The sequence below is a fragment of the Agrilus planipennis genome, unplaced genomic scaffold, assembly GCF_000699045.2.
Source record: "Agrilus planipennis isolate EAB-ADULT unplaced genomic scaffold, Apla_2.0 scaffold65, whole genome shotgun sequence".
Classification (NCBI taxonomy): domain Eukaryota; kingdom Metazoa; phylum Arthropoda; class Insecta; order Coleoptera; family Buprestidae; genus Agrilus; species Agrilus planipennis.
The window spans coordinates 912,668-932,803 of NW_020439271.1; the positions used below are offsets into that span (position 1 = coordinate 912,668).

Consider the following 20,136-nt stretch of genomic DNA (forward strand, 5'->3'; position numbering starts at 1 on the left):
ATAAAGCATTAGATTTGTAATTTTTTGTTACTACGGAAACCATGAATATATTAAAAAATAATGTTATGTACTTAGAATGAAAACGTACACGTCGTATTTCTTAAAGTTTTCATTGAAATAGGTAATTATTACTGCTTCTTTCAACATTAAACAGTATCACTAATCAAAGTATGTTAGTTATATCCGACAATAATTTTATATTTTTAAAAATTTCGATTGCTGAAAATATCTTTAATTTTAAAAAATATATATCACCCTGTATATAACTATTCACGAGCGACATCTACCACCCAATATCCAATACTTGTATGATGATATTTATTTAAGGAAGATTTTGCTTTCAGTTATCTGCATTTTGTAATACTTAATTTTCTTAAAGATTAACAACTTAATCAAGTAAATTATTAATATTTAGTTACAAGCGTTACATATTATTTTATGATATAAACAACTATATTATTATTATCTTTAATAAGTTGTAAAACATAAGCTTTGTCAGCTGTCAGTTGACATCGTTGACATCTAACTCCCCCAATGTGAAGGCTATAATTTTTGGAAAAGATTTAGAAATGTGTTTTACTATGCAAAACTACAAAAATTCATTAACTGTTTTCGTTGTGCTTATCAGTAACTGAAAATAAATGGTACAAACATTTGTGACAACGTGAATTGTGTTCCCAGAAGTGTATACGTCGGTTTTGAAGATGTAGATAATTTATTTTGTTTATGAGTGCCAAATATTAACTATCGTTTAAAAAAATCGTTGAATATATGAAGAAAGATGATTCCGATTAAAGATAATCAAGACGTAGCTTGTTATTTAGTCACTAAACATTCGACATGGAAGGGAAAGTAAGTTGCAAATTTTTTTACTTTTTTTTCTCATAAAGTGTTTTTGTAGATACAAACGTATCTTTTCTGTCGGAACCATGGGCATTACAACATACAACCCAAATACTCTAGAAGTAACCAACAGATGGGTTTATAGTGATTTTATATCATTAACAGCATTACGACCAACAACCAATGAATTTCAAATTGCTATTAGAAAGGAAAAAGGAAAAATAGATAATATGAGATTTTCCACTGATAATAGAGTGGATTTGATCACACAAGCATTAAAATTTAGGCATAATTTTGCTGAAAAATCAAAGGAAGTGATGGTAACAAGATTCATAATGGAAAGATCATATCCTTATTTTTAATCATTTTTTTATTAGCGTTATCATGCTTACAAACATCATTGGTCAGATACAAGATTGCCAGTAGTTTTAGAAGTTACACCATATTCTCTTGATCAATTAGATGCCACAACTAATCATGTTTTATCAAGCTACTGCTATAAAGATTTTGAAGGAATTTGCATGATATCAGATTATTCAGGTAAATAATATATGTACCTATCATTCACTGCATTAATTGTTTTGTTTATTTTGGCCTATTAAGTATACAGTTAAAAATTAGTTTCAAATAATTAATTTTTAGGTGGTTTCGTAATTGTTTGTGGTGGTTTTGGTAGATTGCATCTTTTTCAAGCTCAAAACTGTGATGAAATTAAGCAAAAAATCTTAGAGAATGCCACTTCTTATTTAGGAATTAATATAAAAGTTTTAAGTAAACCAATTACATTAGAAGATTTTCAAAACCAAAGGTTTGGGAAGTTCAGGTAAGCAATTTATTCTTTTTTTTACTGTTACTTTTTTATTATTTGTAGTTTACTATGTAAATATTAAAGGGTTGTTACAATGAGTCTTGCTCTAGGATTTCAAGTCAATGCCCCTTTTTTTAAACATATAATTTGCTAATACTGATGTTTTTCTTTTTAAGTGATGATGAACATTTAACATCTGTATCTGAGTTTCCTGTTTACAAAATTCGCAAAGCAAGACACTCAGAACCAGTTAGAAGAATATTATGTCTTTCGGAAACATGTTTACTAGAAAGAGATCCCCAAACATACAGCATTTGTACTTTAAGGCCATTAGGAGAAATTTTTGCATTGGTGAGAAATAATGAGAACTTACAGCTATTTGATATTGAGTATTTCAATGGTGTTGTTCGATCATACACTACCACTGATAGGTAATTACTTAAATTTTTGTTTCTTTTATAAAGTAATTTTAATTTTTTAAATTTAGAGATTCATTATTAGCTTCTTTACTTGATGGTGTTAGAGCTTCTGGCAACAGAGATGTGCATGTAAAAATGGTTCCAATTGAAAGAGGACTTAGACTAGGTCCTTTGAACATGCCAGTTGATGAAGAAGCAGAGAGTCTTCACTTAAAATTCTTGCAAAATCCTCCAATTCGTTGTTCTTTTTCTGAATGTGTTAGAAGGTTTAATGCTAATGTTCCTTATAGCGGCTTATTGTACAGTGTCACGCAAGAGGTATTTTAATATTATTTGTAATAATTTTAAAATAAATGACTTTTCATTAGGGAATTTTCACTGAAAATAAAGAGAAGCTTATCATGAATTCGTTACAAGCTTTGGTACAAAAGGAAGGTGACCAAAAAGCAATTACGTCCGTTGAATTAGAAGCTCAGTTTCAGGCTTTAAGAAGACTGGTTGCTAGTAAAGTCGGCTATGCAGCATTCACTGTGCTACCTGGGTAATACTGCTATACATTTGAAATTTTGAAATATTAGAAATTTGAAATTTTGTAGGTTTCGAGAAGCAGTTGGAATCAAAGTTGTTACAGCTTTAAGAAGAAACGATCAAGGTGTTACTCACGCTGCTATTGACATGATATGTACCTTAATGCACCCAATGCATGACAATTTTGATCTTAGGCAAGAACAAATGAATAAATCGTCCCTTTTACAGTCCAAAAGTTTTTTAGAAAGCCTTTTGAATATGTGGGTTACCCATATTGTAAGTGAGACATTTATTTGATTAATTGTTATTAATTAAACACTTTTATTTGTATTGCTTTGTTGTTTTTTCAGTCGCATGGCACAGGAGCACTAGTAGTTTCTGCAATGTTAGATTTTTTAACATTTGCCTTGTGTGTTCCATACAGTGAAACAACAGATGGGAAGCAATTTGATGTGCTTTTAGAAATGGTTGCTAGTAGGGGACGTACTGTATTCAGATTGTTTCAGGTTTGCATTATTGATTAGGTATCAATTTAATAAAATCTGCTAATTTTTGAAATTATTATATTTAGCATCCTTCAATGGCAATAGTTAAAGGGGCAGGTTTAGTTATGAGAGCACTGATTGAAGAAGGTGAAGAAGAAGTTGCAGCACGTATGCAAAATCTTGCCTTAGCTGAAGGGGCTTTACCTCGTCATCTTTTGTCTGCGTTATATACCCAAGGATGCGATGGTCGTCTTTTGACTCACAGGCAGTTATCCAGACATCTTGTAGGTCTTTGGGTGACCGGAAATCCAACAGCGATGGGCCTACTTAAAAGAATAATGGTACTAATATCAAAATGTCCAATAAGCAACTCTCAAATCATTCATATTCTAGCCTGTTGGACTTATAAATTATTTAGATTCCCTTGATATTGTTCCAAAGGATGCACTAGAACAAGAGATGCTAAACCATCGAGATAATTTAAAGATAGCACAGGACCACGCAAATAAAAGCAAGAGAAATCCTAACTGGGTTATGGTAGAAAGGAAACTGAAATTTGTTGAAAAACAAGTTGAACATTACACTACTTTAGCATTGCAACATTGGGGGGCTAGAACTGGAATCTCAATCGAAAGAAAAGAAAAGGTTAAGGAAAGACCTATTGTTTTAAGGAGGCGAAGAGAAAGAATTAAGGCTGAGGCAAACTGGGCGTATTTTTATTGGAAATTTAATCAAGATCAAGCGTTACCCAACCTGATTTGGAATCATAAAGTATGTATGTGATTTGCTCTAAGAGTTTATTTGTTTTTATCAAAAATTTTAGACAAGAGAAGAATTACGTAGTGCCTTGGATAATGAGATCAGGACGTTCCAGTCTGACCAGGAACTGGCAGGATCAACTCTTGTTGCTTGGAACTATCAGGAATTCGAAGTTCAATATCAGTGTCTAGCTGATGAAATCAAAATAGGTGACTATTATCTAAGACTGCTCCTTGAGATGGAAGACAATGATAATTCTCCCATCAGGAAATCTTACATTTTCTTCAATGATCTATACCACAGATTTTTACTTACAACAAAAGTGGAAATGAAATGTATGTGTTTACAAGCGATGTCTATAGTTTATGGGCGATATTATGAAGATATTGGCCAATTTAGTGATACTAAATATATAATTACGATGTTAGATAGGGTAAATTAATTTAATACATTTTGGACATTTATAAAAATATTTTGTGTAAAATTTTTTGTATTAGTCTCATCAAAATGTCTAAATTTTATTATTATTTTAGTGTCATGATAAGATGGAACGCGATCGATTAATAATATTTATTAGTAAGTTGATTAAGCATCCTAGGAATGTACGAGACTTGTTAGATGCGGGTGGTATTAGAGTCCTGGTGGATCTGATTACTCTTGCGCATTTACACACATCCCGAGCTGTGATAAGAACGCAAACAAATGTGATAGAAGCTGGGCCAAATATGCAACAAGTTCAGGAAAAAGAATGGTACTATAATAGCGAAGAAGGGGGCAGAAAAGGACCTGTAAACTTTCAAGAAGTAAGTTTCAAAACGATTTTACATTTAAACATTTAGTCGTAGCAATTTTGTACAATTTAAAAGAAATTAAAATGTGAAGAGACAAAGACAATCGGAATCAGTGATTTTGATGATTTTCTAAACTTATGTTTGACACGCTTACTCATTTAAATTTAATTTTAGATGGCAGAACTGTACAATAAAGGTGTTATAAATCCAAGAACTCGCGTTTGGGTAATGGGTTTAGATAATTGGCGAGTAGTTGCACAAGTACCTCAATTAAAATGGTGTCTACTTGCTAAAGGAAGCCCTGTATTTAATGAAACTGAACTTGCAATACTTATTCTAAATATTTTAATAACCATGTGCGAATATTATCCTAGCAGGTAATCTTAATTACTAGTGCACATTGTTTTTTAACGAGAGAACATAAATTTGAGTACATTTTTAGGGATCAGGATAATGCCATTATAAGACCAGTTCCAAAGGTGAAAAGATTACTTTCTGAGTCGTTTTGTTTAGGACATATTGTTCAGCTGTTACTTACTTTTGATCCTATATTAGTAGAGAAAGTAGCCACTCTTCTCTGTGAAATTATGAAAGATAATCCAGAAATATCAAAGCTGTATTTGACTGGTGTCTTTTTTTTTATACTGATGTACACTGGTAGCAATGTCTTGCCAATAGCCAGATTTCTTCAACTAACTCATATGAAACAAGCATTCAAAGCAGATGATGTATGTTATCATAATTAAAAGTATCATTGGTTTATTTAATTTTTTTACAGTCGGCCATATCAGATATTATGCAAAGAAGTATCCTTGGACAACTGTTACCTGAAGCTATGGTCAACTATTTGGAGAATCACGGTGCTGAGAAGTTTGCTCAGATATTTTTAGGGGAATTTGACACTCCTGAAGCCATTTGGAATGCTGAAATGAGGTAATTATTTTTATGCACCTTTAATCCAAGTATGTAATATTTTTCTTTACATTACAGACGAATGTTAATCGAGAAAATAGCAGCTCATATTGCCGACTTCACCCCAAGGTTGCGTAGTAATATTTTAGCCCGCTATCATTATCTTGCAATTCCAGCCGTTCGTTATCCACAATTGGAACGAGAACTGTTTTGTAATATATTTTATCTTAGACATCTTTGTGATTCAACAAGATTTCCTGATTGGCCTATTTCTGATCCAGTAAGTTTTATTTTTTTTTTTACGCAGTAACGTACTTCATATATAATGTTAAAAGTAGAAATTACGTTTTTATATATGTCTTCATTTTATTTTTATTTTTAGGTCAAGCTACTTAAAGATGTTTTGGAAGCATGGAAATATGAAGTGGAGAAAAAACCGCCTACAATGACTGTTGAAGAAGCATATAAATGTTTAGGACTTAAAGGAAACGATCACGAAGAAGCAACTATACGAAAAGCTTATTATAAATTGGCTCAACAATATCACCCTGATAAAAATCCCAATGGAAGAGTAAGTGAAGATTCATTAGAATTTTTTTTTTATTAAAAAATATGTTTTCTTATAGGAGATTTTCGAAGCAGTCAACCAAGCCTACGAATTTCTTTGCAGCAGAAGTTCTTGGAATGCAGATGGTCCTAATGCAAACAATATTGTGCTTGTATTAAAGACCCAGAGCATTTTGTTTCATCGTTATTCAGAAGGTAATTTGAAAGATCATTTTGTTTAAAAATAAATATTTTAGGAAGAGATAATGAAAACGCTACTTATTACACGTATTACTAACTAAAAAAATGATTCAAGAATTAATATNCTAAATTCCTTAATATGAAAAACCTTTATGAACCTTTTATCATCGTCTTGACACAACACAATAAGTTACTATAAAAAGTATCACAAATAAAAAAAATCGGTTACGGTAAATTTTGTAAAGTCGCCTGTTTATTGTGGTATATAGTCCCAAGTGGAAAGAAATAATTACCTGGCTTTTGTCTTTAAGAAGGTGGTTTTCTAAGGTTTTTTCCTTTGCAGATTTGCATCCTTACAAATATGCTGGATATCCTCAACTAATGAAGACTATACAAATGGAAACAGCAGATGAAAAATTATTCTCGAAAAAAGACCCTTTACTTGCCTCAGCCACGGAGTTGGCTTATCATACAGTCAATTGCTCAGCACTAAATGCAGAAGAACTTAGAAGAGAAAATGGATTAGAGGTAATAGTAGTTTTTGATACTTTTGTCAAAGTCACAGTAATAATTTCTGTTTTGTTACAGATTTTATTGACAGCTTATTCTCGTTGTGTGAGCGTTCTTAATAAATCTTCTAAACAACAGGACACTTGTGTTCAAGTATGTGAACACATCACTAAATGTTACACAGTATCAGCACAATTTGTTGCATGCAGAGAAAAGATGATCGATTTGCCTCAGCTTGTCAAAGATTTGTGTAGAATTATTTATTTTAAGGTAAATAATTATCTTATAACCGTGTATATTTATATTTCTCTTTAATTCATTCTTATAGAGAAATTTGTATTTAAATTATTATTCTTTTTAATAATACATATGATGTGCTAACTATTAATATTTTATGATCTTCCGCAGCATCTTATAAAGTTGTGTTTCAATGTAACGGAATGCATATGCGCCTTAAGCAAGGACCCCATTCTACAAATGCAACTTTTGAAAGGCGGAGCTCTATGGCATCTGCTATTCGTAATGTTCAACTACGATTTCACACTAGACGAAGGTGGTGTAGAACGTAACGAGGAGAGCAATCAACAGGAAATAGCTAACCGTTTAGCCAAAGAATCTATTAGGGCTTGTGTTAGATTAGGTGGTTATGGTCAGGGAGAAGAGGAGACTCCACACAATCCTTTAACTAGATCTATTCTTGAAGCTTTACTCACCCCTTACATTGCTAATCAATTGGGAACTGAAAAGCCTGAACGTGTAAGTGAATAGCATAACTTTAAATGAGTTCATATTCACTTTGAATTTTCTCCTTGTTTACTGACTGTTTGTTGTAGATTTTGAAAACTTTAAATAGTAATTCAGAAACTCCGTATCTTATCTGGGACAATAGTACAAGGGCTGAGTTGTTGGAATTTTTGGAATCTCACTGTCAATCTCGTGAATCATCTGATTTAACAATAGAAGATAAAATATCCTACACTGCCCATAAGGGAGAATTGAAAGTCGGGAATGTGTTTATCCGTATATATAATGAACAACCAACTTACCCTCTACAGGTAACCATTTTTACCAAACAAAAGGGAGAATTTTAAATATTTCTAAAATTGATTTAGTGAAAGCTGTGGCAATAAACTTAATGAATTGCTCCTTGTAGGATATTTCTAACATTTTTAAGAATAGAAAGTTTTAAATTTCTATGTTGTAAAAGGAAAATTTATTTGTTGGAACCAGCTGAACTGATTTTGGGAATTCAATATGTTTTGGCTTTATAAAAACCTTGCTTTCGTAATAAAATTAATGTTTAGAATAATATAAGTCTTGTATACATTATTGAATTAATAGCTTATAATATTTTATAAGGAACTGACTATAAATTTCGTATGCTACAAAATTCTCTTTTTCTTGTACAGGATGCTAAAGGGTTTGTCCTGGATTTGTTAAATTTTCTCCAAGAGCAATTCCAATATGTTCGAGCTTTGGAAAACATTGCCTTCTCTTTAACCATAGAAGATCGTCTAAAGCATACAGTTATGTGCTTGGAATCTCTCCGAAACGTCATCAAAAACAACCCTGGCACCGAAATGCAATGTATAGGTAAATTCGACTTACTCTACGGTTTCCTCACTGTCTCCAACCCCGCCATACAGAAGGAGGCACTTAATGTCATCTCCGTCGTAACGCGTAGCAACGAGTGCGTGAATGATATCGCTGGATCCGAAATCTTAGGACACCTACTACTCTCTCTTTACTCTATTCAAGACAAGCAGATGGAGGTACTGGAAACATTATTCGCCCTCATGTCTACCACAAAAATAGTCAAAGAGGCATTAAATAAGGGTGCGGTGGTGTATTTACTTGATTTATTCTGTAATTCTAATGTCACGCAAGTACGAGAGATGTGTGCAGACATTTTAGCCAAAATGAGTGCTGATAAGTTAGTGGGTCCACGCGTACGACTCGCAATGTCTGCATTCTTGCCCCCAATTTTTGCTGATGCGATGCGTGACAATCCAGAAGCTTGCGTGCATATGTTCGAGTCCGCCCACGAACATCCGGAACTTATTTGGGATCAAGAGGCCAAAGATCGGGTTTGCAACAGTATTGCAAGGCTTAGAAAAGAGTAAGTAGTAATAGTAAATACACTGCATATGTCTATTTTGCCAGTAAATCTTTAAAAGACTTGACGAATTATTTTTCAGAAAAACATGAACATGAAATTAAAAATAACGTTAAATTAATTTTTTGGTAAATACTTATAGGTACCTGTATAATTTTTCTCTTTTTCGACCAATAGTAAAAATTATAAATTTTGATAATTTTGTTAATAGAGAAAAATAAAATAACCGCTTTAATTTAAATAGTTACCTTTATGTATATTTTTGTTGTAATTTAAAGAATTAAGGAAATGAAGGTATTTTTCAAGTAATTGTTTTGCAATTTGTTAAGGCTTGCTTATTAAATTGTGCAATTATTTCAGGCATCAATCGGTTCAAATTCAAAATCCAAATATTTCATGGAAATTGCCAGATAATAACGGTCTATCAAACTTCGCAACACCAAATGAAATAATGGTAGGCGGTGTGTACTTGAGAATATTCGTATCCAACCCATCCTGGACTTTACGTCGACCCAAAGAATTCCTTAAAGAACTAATTGAAACTTGTCTTACACACATGTCAAAAGAAAAACCAAATGTATGTAAATTTAAAATAAGAAATATTTTAATATGATTTCACTTGATTAAATCTGTCGTAATTTGTGTTAGAATGATTTATTTTCTTTTCAGTTGGAATTATTGGATTTGGGAACAACAGCTTTATGTGCCTTATTACAAGCCCAACCCAATCTTCTCGATCTTATTCCTTCCATGGGACATATACCAAGACTATGTGAACAACTTGGAGCCAACACAAAGCAAATTCTTATTTATAAATCTGCTATTCTTATATTGCACACTCTTTCTTTGAGTTCGGTAATTCGTTTTTGTAATTATAATTTACATATTTTATTTTGTTCTATTTCAGGTTTGTATTTATTCATTGTCACAAACGAACTGCATGCATCCACTAAAACACGCAATGCAAATGAGGCGTGATATGGTCGGGGTTGGTTGCGAAACTCTTAATCGAATATTTTCTGCGAATCAAGAGCCCTTAGTAAGACAGGCCCTCGAAGCGGAACTGGTTCAGTATTTATTAGGACTTTTAGAAACTCGATTGGAATTGATTGAAAATCCAGCCATGACAAAAGCGCAGATTGTTAAAGCTTTGAAATCTATGAGCAAAAGTACCATGTATGGAGAAAGAGTCAGTGCCATTCTGGACAAAAGTTCGGTATGGGCCGATTACAAAGACCAAAAACATGATTTATTCATTTCAAATACATCTACAGCTGGGTATCTTACAGGTATGTACCTTAAAATGTGTTTTTCAGTTGAAAAATTAGTAATTTTTGTTTTAAACAGTTTTCCTTGTAAATCAATGTTGATTTTGCCCAATCCTTATTCCCAATCCTTAACAATTGCTCAAAACATTTATTCCCAATACTGATTCTGTAATTTTGTTGTCTTCTTTTCGAAATTTCAAATTAATGAATAGAGTTTTATTTAAAATGCAGGAACCCCAGCCTCAGCAGGATATCTTACTCAAGGAACGAGTGCAAAGGTAATGACGGCTCCTCCTCCTGTTGACAGGGAAGAGACGGTTATAAAACCAGATGTGCTGTGACCCGATCAAATATGTATTACTGATTTTATTGCTTATTATTTGAGTAAGTTCTTTTACTTAAGATTAAATGTAAAGATAAAAATGAAAGACTTAAAATAATTTTGTGTACTAAAATACACATTCCTAAATATGAGTTTTACTAACTGTTAGTTTAGTATGTATTTATGTATAAAATGTAAAATATTTGTATTTTAATATTTATAAAAAGTGAATTAAAGTTCTTATTAAAAAAATCTTTTTATTACAAAGTATCTTTTGTATAACAATAAACATAAACAAAATAAACAAGTCGTTTTTATTTATATTGACAATTTGTATGTTCTGTAATAAACCTGTAAAGATAGATGTTTTCTCTGTAATACAGAAAATATTTTAAATTTGATACGATCAGCGCCATCGTACTGTTAGTAGCTAAACTATCTCTCAAAGTAGCGCAAAATCTGCTATATAATGTTGGTCTCACGCTGAAAGTGTGAACCCAGAAAAAGATCTTATGCGACTTATGCTCTCCTAATACAAAAGTTGAAAATTTCGGTTTTGAGACGAATTTAGTATTCAATGCTTGGAACTACTAGCGCCATCTTACGGTTACTATCTGAACTACAGTGAGGTTTAGCGCAAAAACTAAAAAAGATCTGATATGACTTATGCTCTCCTGATACAAAAAGTTGAATTTTGAAGACAAACGCAAAATTTCCGACTTTTGTATTAGGAGAGCATAAGTCGCATAAGATCTTTTTCTGGGTTCACACTTTCAGCGTGAGGCCAACATTATATAGCAGATTTCGCGCTACTTTGAGAGATAGTTTAGCTACTAGCGGTATGATGGCGCTGATGGTATCAAATTTAAAATATTTTCTGTATTACAGAGAAATTAAAACAATTTTTAGTCTTTATAAATTTATTGGTAGTAAATAATGAAATTGCACAAAAAGCAAATCAAATTATTTAACTGTTATTATAAAACTAAAATATACTTCACATTTTAAAAGTAAAAAGCACATTTATATTCTTTTAATCGTGCTTATAGTAATACAAAACTTAGTGCGTTTTGAACGTATTTTGTACAGTAAATTGTACATTAAATTAATTATTTATTATCAAAGGAAGTTTGTAATTGCTAAAATACTATGAAAAAGAACACATTTATGGTTTCTCGACTACTTTAAATTGTTTGCAACAAATTTTAATTTCAACTATCGAATTGAAAAATTTAATAACAGTATATGTTCAAAAGTCAACTTTAAATTGTTCTTTTTGTCGTTCTAAACTACATATTTATGAACAGATACATTACATTGGTGCAATTATACATTAATTATGTGCAATGCTATCTAACATATCAAAGAAAGAATAAAATTATACGTTTGTAACAACTGAGCTTCTTGTTTTCTTATTTAATCTAATATACACTTGTATATTTGAAACACGTATCTTTTCTGATCATATTTTTCATTTAAAAATTTAATTTATTTACGTTAGTGAGAATTACATAAATAATTTCAATTATTGAATGTACTTTTCAGTTCAGAACATTAAATTTTGGTTTTCTGTTAACAACATTGTATATATTTGGATGCAAGATATGTGTGTTACCCTTATTTTTCTTCTAAATATTAAAATTAAAACAATTTTAATATATGTTTAGAGCTAACTATGTCAATTTACTGTTACAAGGGAGATATATATATAATTTACGTCGAGTTCCCTATAAGTAGTCTACTTTCTTCTGGATGGTTACGAACATCGCACACGTCAATTCATTGATAGTTTTAACTTCCTCAGCTACAAGCCTTGTCACATTTTACGAGTTAACTGCCCAATTTTATGTATTCTATTTCGTTTTCTAATAGTGTATTCAAATATTTGACTATTTCAGTGAATGTAGGCCTTTCGTATGGGTTATACTCCCAACAACTCCGCATAAGTTTATATCTGAAATAAAAAAATATTAAGAAATAAAGTAATACGTACTTGCCCTCGAATTTTTTCGATTTAACTAAATTTGGCCATCCATTAAAACTTAATTTGTCATGCAAAAATTGAAAATTTTTAAAAGTTGAAAGAAATTTTGACTATAATCTAAAACTAATGCCGCCCTGAAAACAAATGTAGTTAGTTTGGAAATTCTTTTAAATTCATATTAATTATAATCAAATAATTATCCTGTTATGGGGAACCCATAGTTAAATTCAAATGTTAATTACTTGTAATAGAAATTGTTTTCAACGATATATGTTAAAAATTAAAGTTGCCATTACCATTTGAATTCAACTTTGGGTTTCATATAACAGAATAATTGTAGTTAATATGAACCTGAAAGAATTTTCAAGTTAATTAGATTTGTTTTCAAGGCATCATAAATTCTAGAAAAAGCTTTTAATTTATGGAAGTGCTTTTAGAAGCACTATTATAGGCAATTTTTTAAGAACGTACAGTTCCATGCTACAATTTTCTGGACGTGCCATTCTGCATCCACTTTCCAGATATTTCAGCAAATCTCGCGTTGCTACGTCAGGATATGGGAATCCACCAAGGGTTACAATTTCCCATAATAAAATTCCGTATGACCAAACGTCGCTTTGTGTTGTATACTGCTGGTGTGTTAGTGATTCTATGGCCATCCATTTCAGGGGTAATTTACCTCCACTACTCTTACAGTAGATGTTATCTTGATAAACATCTCGACTTAATCCAAAATCTGCTACTTTAACGCAGTTATCTTCGCATACCAACACGTTTCTCGCCGCTAAATCTCGATGAAGCAAACGAAGACTGGAGAGGTATTCCTTTCAAACAAAATGGTACAATTATTTTAAATTGAAAGTATTTACCTTTCTTAATGGTCTTTTACCATTCCCAAAGCTATTTGTCGTGCAAAAGATAAGAGATCTAACGGTTTCAAAATATATCCGTTTAAGTCATCCTGCATATCATACAATTTATTTGATACTTCGCCATTATTGGCGTATTGTAAACTTTTGTAATCTTCAATCTTCATACAGCTTAAACAAAAAGGATTTACAAATTGCATGTTAATAACAAAATAACATACTTACTGTCCATTCAACTTTCTCCACACTGATCTAAGATACGATTGAAGATCTCCTTTTGCACAAAATTCGACGATCAACAGGGGTCTGTTTCTTCTTTTCCAAGAACACATGCCAATGAGTGAGACTAAATGAGGGTGACTTCCCACAGTTTTCATTATTTCTATTTCTTGTTGAAATTCTTTAAGATCACTTGAATTTGGGTAATCTAAAATACTGTAAATCGTCATATTCAAAATGACTTAAACAACCATGTAAAATCTAAAAGCTCTAATTACAAGATACCATTTGAATTTCAAACAACTTGTTGAATAAATTGAAAAAGACGACAACAAAATAACTATAAGTAAGACGAAGTACATTTTGATTTTACAAATAACCATCGAGTTTCAACTTCCTGATATAAATTTTTTAACATAAGATTTATTGACGGAACTTATTCTAATTAAAAATTCACGATTAATTATCAAAATTAAACATAAACATACAAATCTTTTAATTTATAGAACACGTTAAAATATTCCAGACTAATAACAATAACAATAATTACACTTTGAAATCAACAAACACGCATAATTCCTAAAATTGTGTTATCAGCTGAATTCATTCATAAGTATTAAATTACATTACTGCAAATCTATTTCACTGGCACTGCATTTGTGCGTTTTTATAGCTTCCAAAGTACTTTCTTTATAAATTTGTAAAAAAAATTGTTAATGCAAAAAAAGTATTGTACGTAGATATCTACATTATTATATTCACTAGCTTTTCCCCGGCGGCTTCGCTCGCAGAAATTAATATTGTTTCTCCATAAAACCTTTTAACTCCCGATTCACCCTTACAAAGTTTTAATTTTATGTAATGTCGCCATCTTACATTTTAAGTACAATCGTAGCAACAACACTTCATCCTTAAGGGTTGATTTTTAAGAATTGCCAAAGCACGTGTTTACTTAATTTCAACACTGAAAATTAAAAGCAACCTTACAAATAAAATAAATCCCATAGAAACGTTGCAACCTTTTTTCACTTGATTAATTGTATCAAAGAGCATTAAGACCAAATTTCAAGTAAATTCAACCACAAATAAAATATGTCAGAAACAAAAATTGCAACCCTTTTTCATCTTCCCCCTTTCGGAGGTAAAATTTATTAAAATGTCGAGTTAGGTTTCAATAATTAAATAAGAGAGCATTAAAACCAAATTTCAAGTAAATCTGATTACAAATAATATATGTCCCATTCAAACATTGCAACTCCTTTTCACCCCCCCCCCCTTCCTCGGAAGTTGAATTTTTTAACCAAGTTTCAAGTAAATCTGACCAAAAACGTAAATATTCCATACAATCTTTGCAAACCCTTTTAACTTTCGTGCAGAGATTGAATTTTTTTAAATGTTGGAATAGGTATATCACTAAGTTAAATGAAAGAGCATTATAACTAAGTTTCAAGTAAATCTGACCATAAATAAAATATCTAACATATAAACGTTACAACCGCTTTTTACGCCCTTGCAGAGATCGAATTTTTTAAAATGCTGAAATAGGTGTTTGATTTTAATCTGATGATTTTTGATTAAAAACAAAAAGTAACAAATGTACAGAAAATTTTCCTGAAACTGATGTTAGTGCTACTTACGGGGTGTAACTGTAGTGAAAGTAAAATATTTTTGATTAATAAATTTTATCAAATCAATAAAAAATACAAATAAATAATACTATTATTATAAATCTAAGCCATTCTCGAATCCACTGGAACACACACAAATTTTTTTATCAAAATCGGTCGATCCTTTTAGGAGGAGTTTAATTACAAACAGACGCACAGAAGATTTTTATACATAAAGATAATACTGTAAGAACATCTAAAAGCTACTTGACTTTCTTTATCTATCTACTTTAAAAACTTACCTTTAAGCATTTTGATAGCAACCGGGATACTTTCGGAATTGATATGCAAATAACCTTTACGTACAATTCCAAATGCACCTTCCCCAATAACCTGACCAATTGTTAAATTGTCAGCATCCAATTCCCACTTGTCAGAATACTCAATTATTGGCTGTTCAATCTGAGCTATTGTATAAACTCCAGATGCACTTTTGCGATGCTCATAAAACTAAAAGTGACAAAAAATGCCCTTTATATTATTATACAAAAATTACATCTATTGAAATCATCTTCAACATACTGCGAGCAAATCACAAAGTCTTTATCATTGACTTTTTTAAGTGAAGAGATAAATGCTCAAGAGATTTTTGTTTTCTTCAAGGTCCTATTATTGTATGGTAAGTCTCTCCCTAATATATTTCAATGAAGAAGTTCAAGTAAACTCAAGAGGTGGAAATATCTACTACTTTGTATAATCATAATCATGTTTTCACCCTTTGAGTTTGCTTGAGTTTCTTCATTAGTTATTATATTATGTTATTACTTATTACTTACGTCTGCAGTTGCTTCCAGTCTTTGTCTTTTAACTTTAGCAAATTTAAAGTAACGATATACTATGAAGCTTACTAGAACGACTGCAAAAGAGACGGTGACTACTCCAAAAATAACCAAAAAGTCACCTACTTTCCACACTGGAGTGATAACTGGCGAGGAAATCTCAACGTCATTAGACGAGGTTGAATTTCCTCCATTAGAAAATGCAGTTATTTCAACTACATAACAAGATCGAAATTTTACATTTGAAAACACTGCGGAAGTTTCATCCTACAAATATAATTTAAAACTATTAATATTGAAGTGCATTTTTAATAACCATTTAAATTTCTTAACATAATTCTACAGCACATAATTAACATTTAAACAGCTTTAACTTCATAAAGCTTTAGATATGATTCTAATCTTTTAATGATAAAGGTACATTCATTCTCATTAAAATTTCTTACCCCTGAAACATTCATGGTTAATGTATCCACTGCAACAACATAATAATCAGGCAGATATTCTGGTTTTTCCCATACAATTGTCAAATCATAAGAACATTCATCCAGACTGTTACCNGTATCACAAATAAAAAAAATCGGTTACGGTAAATTTTGTAAAGTCGCCTGTTTATTGTGGTATATAGTCCCAAGTGGAAAGAAATAATTACCTGGCAGATATTCTGGTTTTTCCCATACAATTGTCAAATCATAAGAACATTCATCCAGACTGTTACCTATTTGAACTAAAACATCGCTAACGTTTAACAACTGCGGTACAGAAGGAGCTAAAATTAAAAAGAAAAGGAGCATTGTTTACTGCATGGAATAATTATTACTGGACGTACAGACTATACCTTTAATAACAAATGAACTGTTATAAGAAATACTCAACGTGAAAAATGCTGCTCTCATTCATTACTTTTTTCGTTCTCTAAAAATATTACTTTTGAGGATAGGGATTCACAACTGAAGAAAACAAGTTTTCGAATTTAATGAAAAATTAAATTAGCTCGAATGCTTAGATACAGCGAATGTTTTTATTTGTATCTCTTTTCATAAAATAAATGTAATATCAGAAAATGTACTTCACAATTATAATTAATCATCAATTTTGGAAAAAACTATTGCATTACTATTTAAATTTTTCAATATTACTACAATATTAAATAGATAGTTAATAAAAAAAAATTAAAGTCATAGGTATGCGCAATTAGAATTTACCTACTTATTTTTTATTGATTTACATCTCAGTATACTGATTTTAATTATTATTAATTAATAGAACAAGATTTATAAAAGGATTACAATAAAAGTACTGTTTAACGCAATTTATTTAAGTTTTATTGTAAAAATTTTTTCAAGGTTGAACCAATATATTTTGATTGGTTGTCACGGAGCCCTTTAAATCCTCATGGGGCCCACAAACCAGTGTTTGCTCTGTCTGGGTAATCCGAAGCAGAAACGAAACGTTAAAAATATGCGAAGTTTAATTGTCAACATTGTATTGAAAAAATTAAATCTGTTTATTTAAATGCAATCGTTGAAAAATATTAAAAGTTAACCATAATTATTTTTATACTTATAGTTAATCGTAAATAATTAATATTAACCTGCAAGTAGTTATTAGTTAATCATAACTAATATAGCGGGGTTTTACAGATAATAATACGGGACAAACGCAGGGCGATTTAGAAATAGTTACCTATAAGATGCCTTCATGCTTATGAAATTTTACTATTTATTATTTCTTGTAAAGTCATTAAATAGATTTTCTATTAAACTTTTCGAAACAATATAATGACCATTAAATATATANAACATCGCTAACGTTTAACAACTGCGGTACAGAAGGAGCTAAAATTAAAAAGAAAAGGAGCATTGTTTACTGCATGGAATAATTATTACTGGACGTACAGACTATACCTTTAATAACAAATGAACTGTTATAAGAAATACTCAACGTGAAAAATGCTGCTCTCATTCATTACTTTTTTCGTTCTCTAAAAATATTACTTTTGAGGATAGGGATTCACAACTGAAGAAAACAAGTTTTCGAATTTAATGAAAAATTAAATTAGCTCGAATGCTTAGATACAGCGAATGTTTTTATTTGTATCTCTTTTCATAAAATAAATGTAATATCAGAAAATGTACTTCACAATTATAATTAATCATCAATTTTGGAAAAAACTATTGCATTACTATTTAAATTTTTCAATATTACTACAATATTAAATAGATAGTTAATAAAAAAAAATTAAAGTCATAGGTATGCGCAATTAGAATTTACCTACTTATTTTTTATTGATTTACATCTCAGTATACTGATTTTAATTATTATTAATTAATAGAACAAGATTTATAAAAGGATTACAATAAAAGTACTGTTTAACGCAATTTATTTAAGTTTTATTGTAAAAATTTTTTCAAGGTTGAACCAATATATTTTGATTGGTTGTCACGGAGCCCTTTAAATCCTCATGGGGCCCACAAACCAGTGTTTGCTCTGTCTGGGTAATCCGAAGCAGAAACGAAACGTTAAAAATATGCGAAGTTTAATTGTCAACATTGTATTGAAAAAATTAAATCTGTTTATTTAAATGCAATCGTTGAAAAATATTAAAAGTTAACCATAATTATTTTTATACTTATAGTTAATCGTAAATAATTAATATTAACCTGCAAGTAGTTATTAGTTAATCATAACTAATATAGCGGGGTTTTACAGATAATAATACGGGACAAACGCAGGGCGATTTAGAAATAGTTACCTATAAGATGCCTTCATGCTTATGAAATTTTACTATTTATTATTTCTTGTAAAGTCATTAAATAGATTTTCTATTAAACTTTTCGAAACAATATAATGACCATTAAATATATATATCAACAGCCCTCTTCAAGCGCAAATATTAAGTAACAATTGAAGTCCACTTATTTTGTTTTAATTTTTTCTTCTGTCATTTGGTTTATCTGTTATTATTGTAATAATGATTGTATTTTATAAACATGTAATCCAATAAAAGCATTTCCCTAAATTCCTTAATATGAAAAACCTTTATGAACCTTTTATCATCGTCTTGACACAACACAATAAGTTACTATAAAAAGTATCACAAATAAAAAAAATCGGTTACGGTAAATTTTGTAAAGTCGCCTGTTTATTGTGGTAGATAAACCCAAGGCGAAAGAGTGAGACCTCCCACATTGTGTCTGAGTCTGCCTTAAGTGCTTCTTCTTTTAATAAATAATAGTTTTGGGCTGCTTAAAGTAAATAAGCAAAGATGTATTAAAAATAGCAACCTACCACAAATATCTAAACTTTGAAGGGTTTCTAAACAGGAAGGAGTTTCCGTACATGTCATTGTTTCCGTGTTGTTCCACGCTTCTACACACACTGTGCACTGACCATCCATTTTGATATCTTCAAATGTAAATTCGAATGAATGTTTTGGCTGAATAAAACAAATCAAACATTTCTATTCAACTAAAGTTTCTATACGGTTACTTACATACTCTATTTCCATCCTGTAGTCGCAGGAGCTTCCCGTAGAGCTTTTACCATTCGAATAAAGATAATAAGTGCAAGATAAATCTAAAATTAAAATTCTGCGATAATTTTCTAATATGTATTAGACCGTCCCAAAGTACTGATCATATTTAATTAAACTAATAAATTATTTAAGTCCTAATTTAAAAAAGATAAGGAAATACATATGTTATCGTATTAGAGACTTCTCTAATCTTATGATAATGATGATGACAATGTACCCAAAACACTTTTGTGATGATCGATAGAGTACTAGTTAAGGCAGTGGTTTCCAACTTTTTTATACCTGCGACCCCTTTAAAAAAAAAAAAATTGTTGCGCCCCCTTAATTTTCTAACATTCTAATTTCATAAGAGGTATTGGAAAGAATAGGAGAACAGAGGACTCTATGGAAGTCAATAAAAAATAGGCGAGATAGGTTGGTAGGACACCTTCTGAGGCATGAAGGTCTAGTCAGAGACATATTAGAGGCAGAAACAGGAGTTAGGAGGGGTAGAGGTAGACCTAGATTAGATTACTGTTCGCAAATAGTTAAGGATGTGGGCTGTTCTAGTTTTAGGGAAATGCGAAGTTTAG

General features: G+C 30.8%; 3 protein-coding genes across 4 annotated transcripts in view; 1 reads left to right on the forward strand and 2 right to left on the reverse strand.

Moving 5' to 3' along the window:
- Positions 1 to 769: 769 nt before the first annotated feature.
- Positions 770 to 10,527, forward strand: LOC108734123 (dnaJ homolog subfamily C member 13). Of its 2 annotated transcripts, XM_018465531.2 has the most exons (28): positions 770 to 852; positions 902 to 1,163; positions 1,221 to 1,383; positions 1,486 to 1,666; positions 1,828 to 2,082; positions 2,139 to 2,388; positions 2,439 to 2,611; positions 2,667 to 2,874; positions 2,949 to 3,104; positions 3,170 to 3,424; positions 3,477 to 3,854; positions 3,907 to 4,275; positions 4,376 to 4,645; positions 4,808 to 5,010; positions 5,076 to 5,361; positions 5,412 to 5,566; positions 5,624 to 5,825; positions 5,928 to 6,116; positions 6,172 to 6,307; positions 6,636 to 6,820; positions 6,881 to 7,072; positions 7,211 to 7,558; positions 7,636 to 7,857; positions 8,212 to 8,921; positions 9,279 to 9,495; positions 9,588 to 9,773; positions 9,826 to 10,207; positions 10,418 to 10,527. In XM_018465531.2, the coding sequence occupies exons 1-28, from the start codon at positions 782 to 784 to the stop codon at positions 10,525 to 10,527; spliced, it is 6,714 nt and encodes a 2,237-aa protein (XP_018321033.1). In that variant the 5' UTR covers positions 770 to 781. The 2 variants fall into 2 exon arrangements, with proteins under 2 accessions (XP_018321033.1, XP_018321035.1); XM_018465533.1 differs by lacking the exon at positions 10,418 to 10,527 and having other exon boundaries at positions 782 to 852; positions 9,588 to 9,768; positions 9,826 to 9,989.
- Positions 10,528 to 11,526: 999 nt separating this feature from the next.
- On the reverse strand, positions 11,527 to 16,580 carry LOC108734128 (tyrosine-protein kinase receptor torso-like). Its single transcript, XM_025978289.1, has 7 exons — positions 16,473 to 16,580; positions 16,024 to 16,293; positions 15,490 to 15,697; positions 13,587 to 13,788; positions 13,382 to 13,532; positions 12,964 to 13,316; positions 11,527 to 12,462 (listed from the first exon to the last, which is right to left on the reverse strand). Exons 1-7 carry the CDS (start codon positions 16,485 to 16,487, stop codon positions 12,339 to 12,341), a joined length of 1,323 nt encoding a protein of 440 aa, XP_025834074.1. The 5' UTR covers positions 16,488 to 16,580; the 3' UTR covers positions 11,527 to 12,338.
- A 1,234-nt stretch (positions 16,581 to 17,814) lies between these two features.
- Positions 17,815 to 20,136, reverse strand: part of LOC112905592 — an 8,484-nt gene continuing 6,162 nt past the window's right edge. The window contains exons 5-7 of the mRNA XM_025978292.1: positions 19,523 to 19,605; positions 19,318 to 19,465; positions 17,815 to 17,864 (exon numbers count right to left, since the gene is read on the reverse strand). Coding sequence (XP_025834077.1) covers positions 17,815 to 17,864; positions 19,318 to 19,465; positions 19,523 to 19,605 — 281 coding nt within the window. The remainder of the gene's footprint in view (positions 17,865 to 19,317; positions 19,466 to 19,522; positions 19,606 to 20,136) is intronic.